The 23,435-nt window shown below is 41.0% G+C and overlaps 1 protein-coding gene across 22 annotated transcripts in view; it reads right to left on the bottom strand.

The window, feature by feature from the left end:
- LOC124359040 (calcium/calmodulin-dependent protein kinase type II alpha chain) overlaps nt 1–23,435 on the bottom strand; it is a 393,022-nt gene that overhangs the window by 76,321 nt on the left and 293,266 nt on the right. For all 22 annotated transcript variants that reach the window (XM_046811406.1, XM_046811401.1, XM_046811405.1 and 19 more), the window contains exons 4-5: nt 20,098–20,152; nt 10,352–10,490 (exon numbers count right to left, since the gene is read on the bottom strand). In XM_046811406.1, the coding sequence (XP_046667362.1) occupies nt 10,352–10,490; nt 20,098–20,152 (194 nt within the window). The remainder of the gene's footprint in view (nt 1–10,351; nt 10,491–20,097; nt 20,153–23,435) is intronic.

Here is a 23,435-nt window from a genome sequence, read left to right as displayed (position 1 = left end):
AAATGATAATATTATTTCATGAAGTAAGTAAATATTAATAAAAAAGAAACTTCTAACGTTCAAAATTAATATACATGAGGGGAGCGAAAAAAGGGAAAGGATGAAGAAAACAGAACAGAACGGCAAGATGCTAATCTGAGACGAGCTGGGTATTGAGGGTATTGATCCCGAGACAAAGACTCTGCCAGGGACACTCTTGTTTAACAAAGCCGGTGAACAAAGAAGTGTCCCACCCATCATCATCCTTAGTACATACTGGGTGTATCTTAGATAACAAAGCCACGGTTCCACGAGCACGATCAGAATATTGATCCCGAGACAAAGACTCTGCCAGGGACACTCTTGTTTAACAAAGCCGGTGAACAAAGAAGTGTCCCATCCATCATCATCCTTAGTACATACTGGGTGTATCTTAGATAACAAAGCCACGGTTCCACGATCACGATCAGAATATTGATCCCGAGACAAAGACTCTGCCAGGGACACTCTTGTTTAACAAAGCCGGTGAACAAAGAAGTGTCCCATCCATCATCATCCTTAGTACATACTGGGTGTATCTTAGATAACAAAGCCACGGTTCCACGATCACGATCAGAATATTGATCCCGAGACAAAGACTCTGCCAGGGACACTCTTGTTTAACAAAGCCGGTGAACAAAGAAGTGTCCCATCCATCATCATCCTTAGTACATACTGGGTGTATCTTAGATAACAAAGCCACGGTTCCACGATCACGATCAGAATATTGATCCCGAGACAAAGACTCTGCCAGGGACACTCTTGTTTAACAAAGCCGGTGAACAAAGAAGTGTCCCATCCATCATCATCCTTAGTACATACTGGGTGTATCTTAGATAACAAAGCCACGGTTCCACGATCACGATCAGAATATTGATCCCGAGACAAAGACTCTGCCAGGGACACTCTTGTTTAACAAAGCCGGTGAACAAAGAAGTGTCCCATCCATCATCATCCTTAGTACATACTGGGTGTATCTTAGATAACAAAGCCACGGTTCCACGAGCACGATCAGAATATTGATCCCGAGACAAAGACTCTGCCAGGGACACTCTTGTTTAACAAAGCCGGTGAACAAAGAAGTGTCCCATCCATCATCATCCTTAGTACATACTGGGTGTATCTTAGATAACAAAGCCACGGTTCCACGAGCACGATCAGAATATTGATCCCGAGACAAAGACTCTGCCAGGGACACTCTTGTTTAACAAAGCCGGTGAACAAAGAAGTGTCCCATCCATCATCATCCTTAGTACATACTGGGTGTATCTTAGATAACAAAGCCACGGTTCCACGAGCACGATCAGAATATTGATCCCGAGACAAAGACTCTGCCAGGGACACTCTTGTTTAACAAAGCCGGTGAACAAAGAAGTGTCCCATCCATCATCATCCTTAGTACATACTGGGTGTATCTTAGATAACAAAGCCACGGTTCCACGAGCACGATCACAATACAGTTACATTACCTCCGTAATATAATCTTTTGCCAGAAGTGTTTCCCGCGATAAATTCCGTGTTTTTCTAAGTCAACAGACCTCACAAACTTCTCTTTTTAACTTTAGAAGAAATCCTTGTGTCAGTCTTGGTGCGATGTTAGTGCCGAAGGAAAGTTTCTGACTGAGGTTTTGTAATCTCTTGAACGCCTGGAAGACCTGAGAGTAGTATAAATTAGATGAGCCCTCGGCACTTGCGGGTCGGGTCGGGTTTGATTGAGAAGTTAGCACTCCTCGTGGTTAAGTGGGTTTACTGCTCCAGTTTAGGTAACGTTCCTATTACTCTACACTTCAACAGTAACATCCAAGATCTAACTTACTTACATTATTAAAATCTCAAGCTTATTTGGGCGTTTTCTTTCACAGTTATTTACGAACATGTCCAGTTAAGTTCAACTATGATACAGTCGATGAATTCAATTACCCAAGTTGAGATTTAAATATTAAATATAATATATTCAAAAGAATTTAAATGCTATAATTTCAATGAAATCCTTAATACATAAAACACGTCTCATAACAAAATTTATCCGTGGAGCACAAAGGAGAGACGCTCAACTAGTAAACCGTTCATCTGACATCGCGTCAGTCACTTAAAAGACGAATGTTTAGACATCCAAAGAGAAACAACGTAAGGGAGGATGTGATGAACCATTGGAGAAAAAAAGGGAGACGCTCAACTGGTGAACCGTTCATCTGACATCTCGTCAGCCACTTAAAAGACGAATGTTTAGACACCCAGAGAGAACAACGTAAGGGAGGATGTGATGAACCGTGGGAGCACAAAAGAGAGACGCTCAACTGGTGAACCGTTCATCTGACATCTCGTCAGTCACCTAAAAGACGAATGTTTAGACACCAGAGAGAACAGCGTAAGGGAGGATGTGATGAACCGTGGGAGCACAAAAGAGAGACGCTCAACTGGTGAACCGTTCATCTGACATCTCGTCAGTAACCTAAAAGACGAATGTTTAGACACCCAGAGAGAACAACGTAAGGGAGAATGTGATGAACCGTGGGAGCACAAAAGAGAGACGCTCAACTGGTGAACCGTTCATCTGACATCTCGTCAGCCACTTAAAAGACGAATGTTTAGACACCCAGAGAGAACAGCGTAAGGGAGGATGTGATGAACCGTGGGAGCACAAAAGAGAGACGCTCAACTGGTGAACCGTTCATCTGACATCTCGTCAGCCACTTAAAAGACGAATGTTTAGACACCCAGAGAGAACAACGTAATGGGAGGATGTGATGAACCGTGGGAGCACAAAAGAGAGACGCTCAACTGGTGAACCGTTCATCTGACATCTCGTCAGTCACCTAAAAGACGAATGTTTAGACACCCAGAGAGAACAGCGTAAGGGAGGATGTGATGAACCGTGGGAGCACAAAAGAGAGACGCTCAACTGGTGAACCGTTCATCTGACATCTCGTCAGTAACCTAAAAGACGAATGTTTAGACACCCAGAGAGAACAACGTAAGGGAGAATGTGATGAACCGTGGGAGCACAAAAGAGAGACGCTCAACTGGTGAACCGTTCATCTGACATCTCGTCAGTCACCTCAAAGCATTCAACCTGCCGTTAATTTCCATCTCAGAGCTCTTACTGAGGAGCCTGATTGCTACGAGATCACAACCCTCTCTTCATCCTCGTTACTGGTAACGATTTCTGAATTTAGGGACAATTGTTATAACTTAAGAAGCGAGTTTCAGGTTAATATTACTATCCACTGACTTAATATCTTTGACTTAATCAAAGTGGGTATATTCGGTTAAACCTCAACACGTTAATTGAACAGTTTTTAAGTATTTTTACTGTTTTTCTATTTTTTGTACTTTTAGAATCATTAATTCTGCGAAGGCATGAATACTGTTTGTACTCGTCCCGATCCGGTATGCAGCAAACCTGAAAATAAGAAACAACCCGGATTGTTATAAAACTGATTGTCCTTTCTGAAAACATTGATCTTCAGCCACGCTATTTTTGTTGGGTTCAAAAATGAAAGGGAGAAGAAAATTTAAATGACCAATCCATGCATATTTCGTAAGCTATATCTCTTGTTGAAGGTGAAGTTTGTTTATGACGATTAATGGATTGTGAAGGAAACAGGATTATCCAGACATTTGCCATCGTTCAGTAATAAAAAAAATCAGTAACACTAAGTTTTGAGATGTGCAATTTGATCTATTCCTCAGGCGAATAATTAACGAACACTTAAGTAAAATCGATGTTAAACTAAGTTAATTGCATTCGTCAAAGCAGAAACAAGATGGTGGCATAAAAGGAGGGAACGGGAGTAGGCATTTTTATTACTTCTTCATATTAGATGAACTTCTTAAAACCATACTGTACTCTGCATTGGTTTATTACAAATGTCAAATCGGTTTACAACTGCAGTTATACTTGTATAACATATTCTATATGACTGAACGATAGCAAATGTCCGAAAAATCCTGTTTCCTTCACATATTTCTTAGTTTCACACCCTTAACAAGTTGACTGCTGTGGACGCACATCGATACTACCCCGGCTGTTCTAAAGTCGGTACATGAATCGTACATTGGTACATTGTCGGCCTCTCTGTGGACGCACATCGATACTACCCCGGCTGTTCTAAAGTCGGTACATGAATCGTGTCTTGGTACATTGTCGGCCTCTCTGTGGACGCACATCGACACTACCCCGGCTGTTCTAAAGTCGGTATATGAATCGTGTCTTGGTACGTTGTCGGCCTCTCTGTGGACGCACATCGATACTACCCCGGCTGTTCTAAAGTCGGTACATGAATCGTGTCTTGGTACATTGTCGGCCTCTCTGTGGACGCACATCGATACTACCCCGGCTGTTCTAAAGTCGGTACATGAATCGTGTCTTGGTACATTGTCGGCCTCTCTGTGGACGCACATCGATACTACCCCGGCTGTTCTAAAGTCGGTACATGAATCGTGTCTTGGTACATTGTCGTACATCGATGTATGGTACATCACATTGTCTCTCTGTGGACGCACATCGATACTACCCCGGCTGTTCTAAAGTCGGTACATGAATCGTGTATTGGTACATTGTCGGCCTCTCTGTGGACGCACATCGATACTACCCCGGCTGTTCTAAAGTCGGTACATGAATCGTGTCTTGGTACATTGTCAGCCTCTCTGTGGACGCACATCGATACTACCCCGGCTGTTCTAAAGTCGGTACATGAATCGTGTTTGGTACATTGTCAGCCTCTCTGTGGACGCACATCGATACTACCCCGGCTGTTCTAAAGTCGGTACATGAATCGTGTCTTGGTACGTTGTCGGCCTCTCTGTGGACGCACATCGATACTACCCCGGCTGTTCAAAAGTCGGTACATGAATCGTGTCTTGGTACATTGTCAGCCTCTCTGTGGACGCACATCGATACTACCCCGGCTGTTCTAAAGTCGGTACATGAATCGTGTATTGGTACATTGTCAGCCTCTCTGTGGACGCACATCGATACTACCCCGGCTGTTCTAAAGTCGGTACATGAATCGTGTATTGGTACGTTGACGGCCTCTCTGTGGACGCACATCGATACTACCCCGGCTGTTCTAAAGTCGGTACATGAATCGTGTCTTGGTACGTTGACGGCCTCTCTGTGGACGCACATCGATACTACCCCGGCTGTTCTAAAGTCGGTACATGAATCGTGTCTTGGTACGTTGTCGGCCTCTCTGTGGACGCACATCGATACTACCCGGCTGTTCTAAAGTCGGTACATGAATCGTGTCTTGGTACGTTGACGGCCTCTCTGTGGACGCACATCGATACTACCCCGGCTGTTCTAAAGTCGGTACATGAATCGTGTCTTGGTACGTTGTCGGCCTCTCTGTGGACGCACATCGATACTACCCCGGTTATTCTAAAGTCGGTACATGAATCGTGTCTTGGTACATTGTCAGGCCTCTCTGTGGACGCACATCGATACTACCCTGGCTGTTCTAAAGTCGGTACATGATTCGTTTTTTGGTACATTGTCAGGCCTCTCTGTGGACGCACATCGATACTACCTCGAATGTTCTAAAGTCGGTACATGAATCGTGTCTTGGTACATTGTCGGCCTCTCTGTGGACGCACGTCGACACTACCCCGGCTGTTCTAAAGTCGGTATATGAATCGTGACTTGGTACGTTGACGGCCTCTCTGTGGACGCACATCGATACTACCTCGGATGTTCTAAAGTCGGTACATGAGTCGTGTCTTGGTACATTGTCGGCCTCTCTGTGGACGCACATCGATACTACCTCGGATGTTCTAAAGTCGGTACATGAGTCGTGTCTTGGTACATTGTCGGCCTCTCTGTGGACGCACATCGATACTACCTCGGATGTTCTAAAGTCGGTACATGAGTCGTGTCTTGGTACATTGTCGGCCTCTCTGTGGACGCACATCGATATTACCTCGGATGTTCTAAAGTCGGTACATGAGTCGTGTGTCTTGGTACATTGTCGGCCTCTCTGTGGACGCACATCGATATTACCTCGGATGTTCTAAAGTCGGTACATGAGTCGTGTCTTGGTACATTGTCGGCCTCTCTGTGGACGCACATCGATATTACCTCGGATGTTGTAAAGTCGGTACATGAGTCGTGTCTTGGTACATTGTCGGCCTCTCTGTGGACGCACAATCGATATTACCTCGGATGTTCTAAAGTCGGTACATGAGTCGTGTCTTGGTATATTGTCGGCCTCTCTGTGGACGCACATCGATATTTTCCTCGGATGTTCTAAAGTCGGTACATGAGTCGTGTCTTGGTACATTGTCGGCCTCTCTGTGGACGCACATCGATACTACCTCGGATGTTCTAAAGTCGGTACATGAGTCGTGTCTTGGTACATTGTCGGCCTCTCTGTGGACGCACATCGATATTACCTCGGATGTTCTAAAGTCGGTACATGAGTCGTGTCTTGGTACATTGTCGGCCTCTCTGTGGACGCACATCGATATTACCTCGGATGTTCTAAAGTCGGTACATGAGTCGTGTCTTGGTACATTGTCGGCCTCTCTGTGGACGCACATCGATATTACCTCGGATGTTCTAAAGTCGGTACATGAGTCGTGTCTTGGTACATTGTCGGCCTCTCTGTGGACGCACATCGATATTACCTCGGATGTTCTAAAGTCGGTACATGAGTCGTGTCTTGGTACATTGTCGGCCTCTCTGTGGACGCACATCGATATTACCTCGGATGTTCTAAAGTCGGTACATGAGTCGTGTCTTGGTACATTGTCGGCCTCTCTGTGGACGCACATCGATATTACCTCGGATGTTCTAAAGTCGGTACATGAGTCGTGTCTTGGTACATTGTCGGCCTCTCTGTGGACGCACATCGATACTACCTCGGATGTTCTAAAGTCGGTACATGAGTCGTGTCTTGGTACATTGTCGGCCTCTCTGTGGACGCACATCGATACTACCTCGGCTGTTCTAAAGTCGGTACATGAGTCGTGTCTTGGTACATTGTCGGCCTCTCTGTGGACGCACATCGATACTACCCCGGCTATTCTAAAGTCGGTACATGAATCGTGTCTTGGTACATTGTCAGCCTCTCTGTGGACGCACATTGATACTACCCTGGCTGTTCTAAAGCCGGTACATGATTCGTTTTTTGGTACATTGTCGGTCTCTCTGTGGACGCACATGGACACTACCCCGGCTGTTCTAAAGTCGGTACATGAATCGTGTCTTGGTACGTTGTCGGCCTCTCTGTGGACGCACATCGATACTACCTCGAATGTTCTAAAGTCGGTACATGAGTCGTGTCTTGGTACATTGTCGGCCTCTCTGTGGACGCACATCGATACTACCTCGGCTGTTCTAAAGTCGGTACATGAGTCGTGTCTTGGTACATTGTCGGCCTCTCTGTGGACGCACATCGATACTACCTCGGATGTTCTAAAGTCGGTACATGAATCGTGTCTTGGTACATTGTCGGCCTCTCTGTGGACGCACATCGATACTACCTCGGATGTTCTAAAGTCGGTACATGAATCGTGTCTTGGTACATTGTCGGCCTCTCTGTGGACGCACGTCGACACTACCCCGGCTGTTCTAAAGTCGGTATATGAATCGTGACTTGGTACGTTGACGGCCTCTCTGTGGACGCACATCGATACTACCTCGGATGTTCTAAAGTCGGTACATGAGTCGTGTCTTGGTACATTGTCGGCCTCTCTGTGGACGCACATCGATACTACCTCGGCTGTTCTAAAGTCGGTACATGAATCGTGTCTTGGTACATTGTCGGCCTCTCTGTGGACGCACATCGATACTCGGCTGTTCTAAAGTCGGTAGATGGATCGTGTCTTGGTACATTGTCGGCCTCTCTGTGGACGCACATCGATACTACCTCGGATGTTCTAAAGTCGGTACATGAATCGTGTCTTGGTACATTGTCGGCCTCTCTGTGGACGCACATCGATATTACCTCGGATGTTCTAAAGTCGGTACATGAGTCGTGTCTTGGTACATTGTCGGCCTCTCTGTGGACGCACATCGATATTACCTCGGATGTGTTCTAAAGTCGGTACATGAGTCGTGTCTTGGTACATTGTCGGCCTCTCTGTGGACGCACATCGATACTACCTCGGCTGTTCTAAAGTCGGTACATGAATCGTGTCTTGGTACATTGTCGGCCTCTCTGTGGACGCACATCGATACTACCTCGGATGTTCTAAAGTCGGTACATGAGTCGTGTCTTGGTACATTGTCGGCCTCTCTGTGGACGCACATCGATATTACCCTCGGCTGTTCTAAAGTCGGTACATGATTCGTGTCTTGGTACATTGTCGGCCTCTCTGTGGACGCACATCGATACTACCTCGGATGTTCTAAAGTCGGTATATGAATCGTGTCTTGGTACATTGTCGGCCTCTCTGTGGACGCACATCGATACTACCTCGGATGTTCTAAAGTCGGTACATGAATCGTGTCTTGGTACATTGTCGGCCTCTCTGTGGACGCACATCGATACTACCTCGGATGTTCTAAAGTCGGTACATGAGTCGTGTCTTGGTACATTGTCGGCCTCTCTGTGGACGCACATCGATATTACCTCGGCTGTTCTAAAGTCGGTACATGATTCGTGTCTTGGTACATTGTCGGCCTCTCTGTGGACGCACATCGATATTACCCCGGCTGTTCTAAAGTCGGTACATGAGTCGTGTCTTGGTACATTGATGGCCTCTCTGTGGACGCACATCGATACTACCTCGGATGTTCTAAAGTCGGTACATGAATCGTGTCTTGGTACATTGTCGGCCTCTCTGTGGACGCACATCGATACTACCTCGGCTGTTCTAAAGTCGGTACATGAATCGTGTCTTGGTACATTGTCGGCCTCTCTTGTGGACGCACATCGATATTACCCCGGCTGTTCTAAAGTCGGTACATGAATCGTGTCTTGGTACATTGTCGGCCTCTCTGTGGACGCACATCGATACTACCCTGGCTGTTCTAAAGTCGGTACATGATTCGTTTTTTGGTACATTGTCGGCCTCTCTGTGGACGCACATCGATACTACCCCGGCTGTTCTAAAGTCGGTATATGAATCGTGTCTTGGTACGTTGACGGCCTCTCTGTGGACGCACATCGATACTACCTCGGCTGTTCTAAAGTCGGTACATGAATCGTGTCTTGGTACATTGTCGGCCTCTCTGTGGACGCACATCGATACTACCCCGGCTGTTCTAAAGTCGGTACATGAATCGTGTCTTGGTACGTTGTCGGCCTCTCTGTGGACGCACATCGATACTACCTCGGCTGTTCTAAAGTCGGTACATGAATCGTGTCTTGGTACATTGTCGGCCTCTCTGTGGACAGCCATTTTCAGCCAACCATTGGTAATATGAAACTGAGAACACCCACGCATGAACAATGCACGTTGGACATATTCCATACTATTTCAGATCATACGAGTATACAGTAATACTGTAATTTTATCAAAAGGACACTCTTTTATCTATCGACTAATATTTGGTGAATGAAAATCTTGTTATGTTCAGACATTAATAATACTAAACAGCTCACGTGCCATTACAAGCTGTTGGTAGCACAATGTTTTGTTGAGTCAAAATAAAGGAATACATGTTTTTGGTTATACAGTACAAATCTCAACCCTGGTGAGAGCTAATTTTTGGGTTAATAAAAAATATAAGGGGAATTTGAGTGAGCGTGTGCAATTCCAATTTACAAAATAGCAATCCCCTGGTCGGTATCTTACTGGAAAGTGAAGGGAAAGATTTATCATTTTGGCATATCGGCCAATCGTTTATATAATCACAAAACATGTTATTACATTGTTACTATATTATATGTTACTTTGCAATAAAATAAACAGGATAAAGTTTCATTAGATGCCTCCCCCCCTCCGAACACATAGACATAAAAAATTAATGTTGATATCTTTTTAAAGGTAAAACGAAGTTGTAATTATAAATCAATTATCTATTTGTAACTTAGAAGTACTTACAATGCTAATCAGCAAACACCAATTTCGGGATAAACTCTTGAGGATCACAAAGTATAAATTAAAGTTAAGCTTTTCAATCAACTTTACCTTTACTTAAACTTAAAAATATGACCAATTGAAATTTTGACCTCAAATCCATAAACCGCATATGGATCAAAACTTTCAGTATGTGGGAATGTTCTACATTTTTAGTCCTCTTTCAAACTACTATCATAAAATGTTGTTATTTGAAAATTTTAGTTAGGGGGCACCCTTCACTTACATTAAACATTCGACGCCAACACCCTGACTCCATGAAGTAGCCTATGACTAAAATATATCGTGTAACTTGTACTGGTACCTTAAGGTCCCGATGGACCACTCCATTTGAATGGCAGTGATGGACACTCTCCAGGATCTGTTGGATGCAGTGGGAGGCGTCCGCCTCACTGTAGAACTCCCGGGCAACGATGTCCTCGAACAGCTCTCCCCCTGTCACTCTGTACACGAACAGACACAAGTGAACACCTCACGGAAACCTACTCTAGGAATTAAATTATATTAATACAGGTCCGTTAATACCTTACTTCAAAGATTATCTTATAAAATTATCCTAAAAGAAAATATTTTAGTTACTATGACTGAATTAATTATTGGGACAAACTGTGGTAGCGTCGAAATTTGTGCACCGTATTGTATATTATATTTGTATAATTTGTCACCGTTACTGTGAACATGGATGGAATGTCACCGTTACTGTGAACATGGACGGCATGTCACCGTTACTGTGAACATGGATGGAATGTCACCGTTACTGTGAACATGGACGGCATGTCACCGTTACTGTGAACATGGGCGGAATGCCACCGTTACTGTGAACATGGGCGGAATGCCACCGTTACTGTGAACATGGATGGAATGCCACCGTTACTGTGAACATGGACAGAATGTCACCGTTACTGTGAACATGGGCGGAATGCCACCGTTACTGTGAACATGGACGGAATGTCACCGTTACTGTGAACATGGGTGGAATGCCACCGTTAGTATGAACATGGATGGAATGTCACCGTTACTGTGAACATGGTGGAATGTCACCGTTACTGTGAACATGGATGGAATGCCACAGTTACTGTGAACATGGACAGAATGTCACCGTTACTGTGAACATGGGCGGAATGCCACCGTTAGTATGAACATGGACGGAATGTCACCGTTACTGTGAACATGGGTGGAATGTCACCGTTACTGTGAACATGGACGGCATGTCACCGTTACTGTGAACATGGATGGAATGCCACAGTTACTGTGAACATGGACAGAATGTCACCGTTACTGTGAACATGGGCGGAATGCCACCGTTAGTATGAACATGGACGGAATGTCACCGTTACTGTGAACATGGGTGGAATGTCACCGTTACTGTGAACATGGATGGAATGCCACCGTTAGTGTGAACATGGACGGAATTTCACAGTTACTGTGAACATGGACGGAATGTCACCGTTACTGTGAACATGGACAGAATGTCACCGTTACTGTGAACATGGACATAATGCCACCATTACTGTGAACATGGATGGAATGTCACCGTTACTGTGAACATGGATAAACATAATAACCTATTTTACAAGTTCTATTGTACGAGTAAATACCACCAAATTTACAGTAGAACTTATTGCACATGTTCTTAAAAAGTTGGTAACGGGTTTAGAGCCAAGTACTGCAGGGATGGTGCAGACACTGTTATAGTAGAACTAACGCAGCAGCCTCGGGGGATGACGTATTTCTAACACCATAAAGCATGTAACGGGTGATAAGTTTGTATCTAAAACGATGGCGCTGAACATCACCTATGGCATTATATTGTAATAAATTTGTTTACTAACAATAATTAATTGATATATCAAAACTGATACATGAATTAATGAATCTACAAAGACTCGACTACGACACCAAGGAAGCCTATACACTTCTTATTAATCATATAGTAACATTTATTTTACACTTACCACCTCTGTGGATACGTAGTACCCTTCATATCGAGGTAAATGAAAATATTGTTTAACATTTTCTTAAAACTCCGTTGTTGACGGTATGCTTCCTCTTGAATACCTCTATTCTAATAAGTATTTTACCATATTTTGTTAATGACGAGGTGGAAACAAAAACCTATAATAATTATACTCCCAACAGTTGGCACAACTGTACTCGGCAGTATGCAATGTAGGAATGGCTCTACTCAAGTTATACGAAGTAATCAAATGACGCTGATTAAGTTTAACGGGATCAACTAATTCGATTTATTACGTTTAACTTTCATTCCCGATCTACGTTACGAAATTAATCTTCTTCAGAGTTTATTTCGTAATGTGTAATAAACTGTTATGTATCTGTATATACCGCTTTATAACAATAAAATAAAGCATGACTGGAGTTAAAAATGAATGTTGTGAACTGTCTTTGGATAGGTTGTATCAGAGAACATTTGTCAATTAAGAATTTTAGAAATTTGTTCAGTTTTACATTATCCTTATGTACAATAGTACACATTTTTATATAAATGTACTGAATAAAAATGCTTTCCTAAATGATAATTGCATATAAATTTTGTAAACGAATTTCTATAAACAAACATTAAACGTAAAATACGAACAAGAATAATACTACCTCATTTGACACTAAATACAAGTAACTCGATTTGTAATTTCCCCTCGTACTTTTAAATAGCTTTCCTTTATTCGATTGTAGATTAATACAGTTCTTCCTACATAACGCCTATGAAAGAAAGCATCGGGAAAGCATCGATAGCGCCTACGAAACTCACTAGAGCTCAACAGTCGCTTACAACTTACTCTTTTACGCTCAAATAATAGTATCGAGTGATGAACCACGTGAACCGGAGTCGTATTCATTTATTTCCATAAGCACCACGCTGAGCCACAAACCACTTCTTCTCAATTTAGCTCGGTGCTTCATTTTAAGAGTAAGAATTACAGACGCCCTTTCATTTTTACAGTATTATTGCTAATTATAAAAAAATCAACGTACTTCAATTTTAAATTAAAATGCGTACTTATGGCAACCATATGGAAGTATTCAAAGATTTAGATTACGCTTGTACAAAACACAATGATTCATTAACTCCCGATATACGAGTTTATGAAACTTCAGCGCACTCCCGTATTTTTAGTCCTCCTCTCTTATTTTAGATAACTTTGCGAGTTAGTCGATCAATTCAGATTTTTCTTGACACTATCGATTGTAAGAACCGATTTGTCTCGCACTATCGGAAATATATCGAGTCTAAAAAGGCCAACCTCGTTACTTGCATAGCTAGCAGAAAATCCAAGGTATTGGAACCCAATCAATTGGAATAACCGTAATGGTTTCGTTCAACCTGCACACTTAGGCACGTCGTAGTTTTTTATTACAGTTATTGCGTTTTATTGGAAAAATAATACTAATTACCGCTTTTCGGTGTTGATATTTCACACAGCTATGGGCAGAATTTTAGGCGATAAATTAACCATTTGATTTTTACTTACCCTTAACATGTAACTGTACTGTAAGACAGTAACTGATCCTTCACCATTTGTTAAGTAAGAGGCGCAAAATTACAATTGAATGCATAATCTAAGAATGACCCAACACTTACACTTGTACTAAAAATTGTGACGACTATAAAGAAAGGAATTTAGGAGTTAGAGAACACGTTACTTGGCTAAATATTATGCCTGCCTTCATTTTATTAAGGACAACTTTGATGCAGAACATCTATTTAGGTTTTATTTTACAACGAAGAACATAAGGTGGTGCAGCACGTGTAAACTGATGTTTAAAGAAAGAGTCAATAACAGAGGGGTTGTGTGTGCATTGCAATTGTCCATAGTCGCGTGGCGACACACACACACACACACACACACACACACACACACACACACACACACACACACACACACACACACACACACACGCACGCACGTTGTCAGAAGTACTAAAGCTGAATAACAATGTGGATGTAAAGCAGAACCCGCTACACCACCACAAGTGTCGTCGGTAAAGTACTGTCGAGACTATAAAGTGTGGTCAGGCAATACACAGTGTCTAAGGTAACATAAAGCGACACACACACACGTTGTCAGAAGGACTAAAGCTGAATAACAATGTGGATGTAAAGCAGAACCCGCTACACCACCACAAGTATCGTCGGTAAAGTACTGTCGAGACTATAAAGTGTGGTCAGGCAATACACGGTGTCTAAGGTAACATAAAGCGACACACACACACGTTGTCAGAAGGACTAAAGCTGAATAACAATGTGGATGTAAAGCAGAACCCGCTACACCACCACAAGTATCGTCGGTAAAGTACTGTCGAGACTATAAAGTGTGGTCAGGCAATACACAGTGTCTAAGGTAACATAAAGCGACACACACACACGTTGTCAGAAGGACTAAAGCTGAATAACAATGTGGATGTAAAGCAGAACCCGCTACACCACCACAAGTATCGTCGGTAAAGTACTGTCGAGACTATAAAGTGTGGTCAGGCAATACACAGTGTCTAAGGTAACATAAAGCAACACACACACACAACACGTTGTCAGAAGGACTAAAGCTGAATAACAATGTGGATGTAAAGCAGAACCCGCTACACCACCACAAGTATCGTCGGTAAAGTACTGTCGAGACTATAAAGTGTGGTCAGGCAATACACGGTGTCTAAGGTAACATAAAGCGACACACACACACGTTGTCAGAAGGACTAAAGCTGAATAACAATGTGGATGTAAAGCAGAACCCGCTACACCACCACAAGTATCGTCGGTAAAGTACTGTCGAGACTATAAAGTGTGGTCAGGCAATACACAGTGTCTAAGGTAACATAAAGCGACACACACACACACGTTGTCAGAAGGACTAAAGCTGAATAACAATGTGGATGTAAAGCAGAACCCGCTACACCACCACAAGTATCGTCGGTAAAGTACTGTCGAGACTATAAAATGTGGTCAGGCAATACACGGTGTCTAAGGTAACATAAAGCGACACACACACACGTTGTTAGAAGGACTAACGCTGAATAACAATGTGGATGTAAAGCAGAACCCGCTACACCACCACAAGTATCGTCGGTAAAGTACTGTCGAGACTATAAAGTGAGGTCAGGCAATACAGAGTGTCTAAGGTAACATAAAGGGACACACACACACACACACGTTGTCAGAAGGACTAAAGCTGAATAACAATGTGGATGTAAAGCAGAACCCGCTACACCACCACAAGTATTGTCAGTAAAGTACTGTCGAGACTATAAAGTGTGGTCAGGCAATACACAGTGTCTAAGGTAACATAAAGCGACACACACACACGTTGTCAGAAGGACTAAAGCTGAATAACAATGTGGATGTAAAGCAGAACCCGCTACACCACCACAAGTATCGTCGGTAAAGTACTGTCGAGACTATAAAGTGTGGTCAGGCAATACACAGTGTCTAAGGTAACATAAAGCTGCTATTAATGTCTGACCTCGAGTGTATTGTGCAGTCAGCCTCGTAATTGTCTTCAACCCCATCCTACCTCGTTACTTTCCTACCGCCTTTTTTCTCTGGAAATGTGTATCAACTCTTACGGAAACGTTAAATGAATAGTTGTATGTTGTCAGAGACGCACAGAGGCGAAGCGGAACATCGTCCACAATCTTCCGAGGGTTAAAAGTAGTACAATATAGAATTTAGACTCTTTAACGATATTTCGGCTTCTTATCAAAAACATGTTTAGATCATCGGAACGAAATACTTTGTAACGATCTACTTTAGATGTCTTTAGTCTCCTACTGACAGATTGTACTCTGCCTGATGACATGCTTGAGTTCGCTGTCCAGACAAGATGGAGGTAGCAATCATTCAGTTATTGTAGACAGGCTGACCGAATACTACTCTTTGCAGTACGGAACTATCCGAAGTTTTGTCTCATTCTTTATGCCATTTAATCGTACGTTTTATTTGTCTTTTTACATGTATATTCTTTAGCAATTAATTGTTCATACAGAACAACACAGGCAGTAATATTTCATCTAAAGTTAGAGAGATGTTTATAATTAAAACTGCTGTCCTAAAAAATATTACTGTTTACGCATCTTTATGATCTTAGACCTTATAATAATTAAAATAACGTTTAATTATTGGCTCAAACCCATTATAATGCACGAGTAAAAAACCTCTTTTGTAAATTTCACATGTATTTTAATTATCTACTGAAGAGATACAGTGGCAGTGCCTTAATCCACATATTCTCTGTTTAATTGCCCTTCCACAATTCACCATACACCTGGTTTAATTAATATCTGTGGCTATGTCGGTTAATATCGGTAGATGTCCCGCAGCAGTAGTGTGGCTGATGTGTAAATTTCCCGACACGAATAGCTCGACATATACAGGGTGAGGCAGAACACTCGTCCGTGGTGTACAGCGGCTACACCGAGAAACCTACACTCTACGTTTTAACGAAAACCTTCACATTTCAACCTCAGGTATTTGGGCAAATAATGACCCAAAATGGCACTTCAAGCGGACGTTAGTTTTTGGAAGAGTTTCAAACATAAAGGTAGGTCAAGCCGCACCACACGTTACAGGTCTCTTTATTCATTCATCATTTGGAAAAAGGTTTTAATTTATGTCGCTTCTTGTATACAGGATCGTACAAAATGTGAAAGTTGTCCGGTTTTTTTGTTACCCTCGTTAAAAATTTTAGCATATTCAAATTTTTATCCAAGGTTTCCAAAAAAGTACTACTTCTAATACGTGACAGTTGTCAGTTTTCAGCACATTTCCATTTTAATAGTTAACATATTTTATATTTCAAACTTATAAATCCTAAAAAATTCATATAGCAAGTTATGGTTTTCGTCACAAATATAAAACCCGATCCCTAGGGGCTCCGTGCCACCACATCGTTGTGCTAATATTGGCATATTTATGTTGGCAATTCGTTTTTTGTTTAAATTAGTTTTACTATTTAAAGCAACAAGTATTAAATCTTTCATCAATGGTTTAGTTTAACATCCTACTAAAAGATTATTTTACGAAAATAGGAATAAAGCTTTTCCGGTTACTATTTACTATTTTACTACTTACTATTTTAAAACTTACACGCTTTATATTTAATTGGGTTAATTTTTGTTACAAAAGAAATATTTGGAATAATTTGAAACTACCAAATATAATTAAACTATATAGAATTAGATGTATGTACTGTATAATATTTATGTCTAGTAATAAATCCATTAACTCTAACCGCTATATTTATATAAAACATAGTTAAGGTGAGCATAGTTTCGGAAAAGGTTCAATCATATGGTATGGTGATTATTAAATACTGTACACATTTATTGGTGGGAAACGCGGATTATTAAATTAATAACAGCAAATTAGCTTAACCCAGAACAACCGTTACACTTATAATTATGGCTAAATAACCTTTAAACTTTCCCGGTAGGATAATAAAAGATGCAATGCTATTTGCTTATTTTTGTAGTGAGCTATTTAAGGTCAATTTATAATTACTGTATACTACAAAAATAACAATAGTTATTTTTTATCGTGCCCATTCAATATACAATATATCCAAAACTCTTTCCATACAAATATAAAACAAAAGTTTACGATAGAAAATAAGTTAAACATAATCTTAGTATCAGAGTAATATAACTATAATTAATTTAAAATAGGAGCATATGTTTACATTTTAAGCTAAATATAACATGACAGAAATGCGAAAGACATATTTTAATCATTAATCGTCAAGTTAACATATTAAAACTTAGATGTCAATACCGTAGTAACTAGTTCAGCAGGTGCATGAGGCAGTGCTGGCAACACTACAAGTAACACAGTGTGCCTGACAGTTGGCTGCCCTGAGCTTAATTACTTATTGGGGATGGTAATGAGTTTCAGCTTTATAATTATTGCGTCAACACTCTTAACTCTTTCAATTTCAGCACATCTTTTTTTCATAAACTTTATAACGTGAAAAACCATAATGGAAGCTAAATTTGAATGTCAATATAATTACATTTTAAAATTGTGTACTTACAATATAGCTTTAATTGCAAGGTCATACGTACTCAGTCAGTATTGACAAAGACAAATGTAAAAACCACTAATATTGTAAGTTAATTTTACGTTTTTATCTTAAATTAATTTTGTACATTTTAGTGGCAATGTCACACTGAACTAAATCCCAATGAGAATAAATTGAACTTGACTTAACAACTGACATTTTTATTTTTTTATTCGTAAAAATTACAATATAAAATTGCTACATAGTATTTTTATTTTCCACTTGACCCTCGCTATCCCTTTAAAAGTAACGTATAACAGCAAGAAAATACTACTGTATCTCATTCCATAAAAGATCAAAGATTTCATTGCATTTTCTCGACTTAAAATGTTCATAATAGATTTATGACAATGATATAAAGTTCAACTATTTACTATTATTAAGTAAATTTACTATTAAATGTGGATTTACTAATGGTAAGAGTAATCCACCGATTTTCTGTTGTCTAGTTCTATTCTGACGTATTTCTGAGTTATTTAACTATTAGCTTAACTTATTTTTGTGATACCTGGAAATGAGATCAGACCCCATCTCGAAATTACGCGTTTCACTTCGTTTGATAATATGAATTCCAAAAACTGTCTGCCTCTACACCACAGAGCCGTCACCTTTTACTTTTCAATTATTTAGTATTTGACCGTTTCTGTCACATATGTGTTTAACGTTTTGGTTAGAAGTCGTTTGACAGGTATTTGGTCTTCCCATCATACGCTAGTTTTGTTATTTACACACATATGCAACAGAAACGGTCAAATAAAAAATAATTGAATCGTAAAAAGTGATAGCTCTGTGTTGTAGTGGTACCATGTTCGCCCGGCAAGTGAGAGCCCGGGTTCGATCCCCCGCCGGAGCAAGCACTCCTTCTTATTCAACCATTATTGAAATTAGATTAAGCTATTGCTGTGTATACAAAAGTTAATAAATGTGTACAAACAGATATTAACATATGTATCTAACTGAAATTTCTGTAAAAATAATTACATTAATCACCACCAACAGCATTGGATATGATGTGGAAGAAAACGATTTGCTTCAATCTAAAACAATTTCGACAAAACTTACTAAGGCAGTTTATATGATGAATTCTGGTTTAATTTTAAAAGAACAAATCGTGTACGCGACATGTCATAAATCACCGATACAGTAGCAGCTTTGTTCAGCTACGACATAAAGTGGTACACTGACAGCGTAGTTTGCAGCTCAACTGTGCTGTGTGATCCGGTTTAATTGGTGCACCATAAACAATGTAGACCAAAATCGGTGTTTAACTAATATCATCAGTTCGCTGCATTGGCGCTGGAGTTGCATGTGTACATCACGTCACCGCACTGACAACTGGTTATTCCTCACAAATGATACTGCTAATTTGATCTCTGCGTAAATAATTATACACGATACGACAAACCATGTGTATATCAATCTACAATACCAAATATTTTATCTGATTGCCCATTACATAAAGCAGCTATTGCGGTGGTGCTATGGGTTTATTCACTGTGAACGTTGAATTTAGCTGCAGTTTATCTCCCTCTTAATGCAGCGTCTGGAATCCGTGCACCTGATGAGACAATAAGAATACCTCTTCACCTAGATTACACTATATTCTGTAGTCTAGGCGCCTCTGGTGTCGAAACGTTATACAGAGTGTATGTTGAGCTTCTTCGTCACTGACATTGTTTGGATCTCTTCAGACGAACATGACTCCAGATTCCAGACGCTTCACTAAGAGGATGGTGAACTGGAACTAAACTCAACATTCACGTTGATTTTCCTCGTGTTACTAAATAGTATACACAATATACTATAGGATAACAACAGTGGTCATTCTGCGCCATATGCTGAGCTCAATCTGGAACTTTACCAGAACATGCACGTGAAAAAGCAACGCCCAGTTAAAGGTAACCACGATCCCGAATAAATATGAAAATCTCGGACCAATTTAGTCTTAAGTAAAGTTATCACATGTAAACTGTAAAGTACTCACAAATCGAAGACAAGGTAGTGGAAGTTTTCTTCTTGTATACTGTCGTGCAATCTCACTGAAAACAGAAACACCCATATTAGAACATATACGAGAACACTGTAACAAATCAAGTGAGACAAAAACCTGGAAATTCTACGTTTGTTGATTGTAGAAGACCCGAGTTTCTGTGGTGCTACCAGGGCTGACGTCGACGAACGAAAGACATCCTTCAAGATAGTACCTGTTGTATAACAGAAATACATTCCTCAAGATAGTACATATCATATAACAGAAATACATCCCTCGAGATAGTACCTGCCGTATAACAGAAATACATCCCTCGAGATAGTACTTGCCGTATAACAGAAAAACATCCCTCGAGACTACCCGTCGTATCCACGAAAAACATCCCTCGAGATAGTACCTGTCGAATACACGAAAAACATCCCTCGAGATAGTACCCGTCGTATCACAGAAAAAATCCCTCGAGATAGCACCCGTCGTATCACAGAAAAAAATCCCTCGAGATAGTACCTGTTGTATCCACGAAAAACATCTCTCGAGATAGTACCCGTCGTATCACAAAAAAAATCCCTCGAGATAGTACCTGTCGTATCCACGAAAAAACATCTCTCGAGATAGTACCCGTCGTATCACAAAAAAATCCCTCGAGATAGTACCTGTCGTATCCACGTAAAACATCTCTCGAGATAGTACCTGTCGTATCCACGAAAAAACATCTCTCGAGATAGGACCCGTCGTATCACAGAAAAGCATCCCTCGAGATAGTACCTGTCGTATCCACGAAAAACATCCCTCGAGATAGTACCCGTCGTATCACAGAAAATATCCCTCGATATAGTACCTGTCGTATCCACGAAAAACAACCCTCGATATAGTACCCGTCGTATCCACGAAAAAACATCTCTCGAGATAGTACCCGTCGTATCATAGAAAAAAATCCCTCGAGATAACACCCGTCGTATCCACGAAAAAAATCCCTCAATATAGTACCTGTCTTATCCACGAAAAACATCCCTCGAGATAGGACCCGTCGTATCCACGAAAAACATCCCTCGAGATAGTACATGTCGTATCCACGAAAAACATCCCTCGAGATAGTACATGTCGTATCCACGAAAAACATCCCTCGAGATAGTACCTGTCGTATCCACGAAAAACATCCCTCGAGATAGGACCCGTCGGATCACAGAAAAAAATCCCTCGAGATAGTACCTCTCGTATCCACGAAAAACATCTCTCGAGATAGTACCCGTCGCATCACAGAAAAAATCCCTTGAGATAGTACCTGTCGTATCCACGAAAAACTTCTCTCGAGATAGTACCCGTCGTATCACAAAAAAAAATCCCTCGAGATAGTACCTGTCGTATCCACGAAAAACATCTCTCGAGATAGTACCCGTCGTATCACAGAAAAACATCCCTCGAGATAGTACCTGTCGTATCCACGAAAAACATCCCTCGAGATAGGACCCGTCGTATCACAGAAAAACATCCCTCGAGATAGGACCCGTCGTATCACTGTACCATAGTTCAAATTCATTTATGCTGAATCGCGGTAGGAAGTAGGCTCTTATTAACTAGACGCGGTGCGGGGACTTTGTTTGTTCAGTTGGACCGGCAATCAGCTGATCGGTCAGTGACGTATCGGGTGATGCGTTCCTCCCGGCTCGCTGGAGGATTCAGTTCGAGTCTTGAAGCCACGACGACAAGGTCCTGTTGAGAATCGCAGCTCTTCCTCTAACCCTATAGTGTGGGATTTAGAGTAATTCCATTTTTTATCGCGTGTAAATTTAATTCAAGTTTTTTAATTTTTCTTCAGTGCGTATTAAATCCCTATCAGCCTCCGTAATCTTCAAAGTAGTAAGTCCCGTACCAGCGTTTAGTTAATATCTTTGATTTTTTATACTGTTGTAATTAAAATTTCTAAAGTTTCCCATCTTTCAGAGTCTGAGAATTAATTACATTTTTTGAAGTATTGTGAATTAAATTTTGGTCATAAAGTTAATATCAAGTTTTGTGTTATATTGATTTTGAGCATTTTGAGAAGAGAACTTTTATTTTATTTTGTTAATTTAAACCATTTTTTGAGAAGTATAAATTTTTAGTTTCATTTTAATTTTAATTCATTTTTACTCAGACTCTTAATTAGATTTGTTCGATTGTGTGAAGTTTTGAAGAAAATCGAATCAAAAGTTTGTAAACTTTGTTAATCTTTTTGGTAAACTTGAATTTCGGAATAAACCAAGTATTTCCGAAAAGTTGTTTAATTTATAAAGTATTAGCTCCATATAAATTTAAAATATGTGCTATAAAAACGGTACATCACAGAAAAGCATCCCTCGAGATAGTACCCGTCGTATCACAGAAAAAAATCCCTCGAGATAGTGACTGTCGTATCCACGAAAAACATCCCTCGAGATAGGACCCGTCGTATCACAGAAAACATCCCTCGAGATAGTACCCGTCGTATCACAGAAAATATCCCTTGAGATAGTACCTGTCGTATCCACGTAAAACATCTCTCGAGATAGTACCTGTCGTATCCACGAAAAAACATCTCTCGAGATAGGACCCGTCGTATCACAGAAAAGCATCCCTCGAGATAGTACCCGTCGTATCCACGAAAAAACATCTCTCGAGATAGTACCCGTCGTATCACAGAAAAAATCCCTCGAGATAGTAACTGTCGTATCCACGAAAAACATCCCTCGAGATAGTACCCGTTGTATCACAGAAAAAATCCCTCGAGATAGTACCTGTCGTATCCACGAAAAACATCTCTCGAGATAGTACCCGTCATATCCACGAAAAAAAAATCCCTCAAGATAGTACCTGTCTTATCCACGAAAAACATCCCTCGAGATAGGACCCGTCGTATCCACGAAAAACATCCCTCGAGATAGTACATGTCGTATCCACGAAAAACAACCCTCGAGATAGGATCAGTCGTATCACAGAAAAAGTCTCTCGAGATATTACCTGTCGTATCCACGAAAAACATCCCCCGAGATAGTACCTGTCGTATCCACGAAAAACATCCCTCGAGATAGGAGCCGTCGTATCACAGAAAAAAATCCCTCGAGATAGTACCTCTCGTATCCACGAAAAACATCTCTCAAGATAGTACAGGTCGTATCACAGAAGAAAATCCCTCGAGATAGTACCTGTCGTATCCACGTAAAACATCTCTCGAGATAGTACCTGTCGTATCCACAAAAAACTTCTCTCGAGATAGTACCCGTCGTATCACAGAAAAAAAAATCCCACGAGATAGTGCCTGTCGTAGCCACGAAAAACATCTCTCGAGATAGTACCCGTCGTATCACAGAAAAAAA

The sequence above is a fragment of the Homalodisca vitripennis genome, chromosome 4, assembly GCF_021130785.1.
Source record: "Homalodisca vitripennis isolate AUS2020 chromosome 4, UT_GWSS_2.1, whole genome shotgun sequence".
In the NCBI taxonomy this organism is placed as follows: domain Eukaryota; kingdom Metazoa; phylum Arthropoda; class Insecta; order Hemiptera; family Cicadellidae; genus Homalodisca; species Homalodisca vitripennis.
Note: the sequence above shows the minus strand (reverse complement) of the source record. Positions and strands in the feature narration are given on the sequence as shown.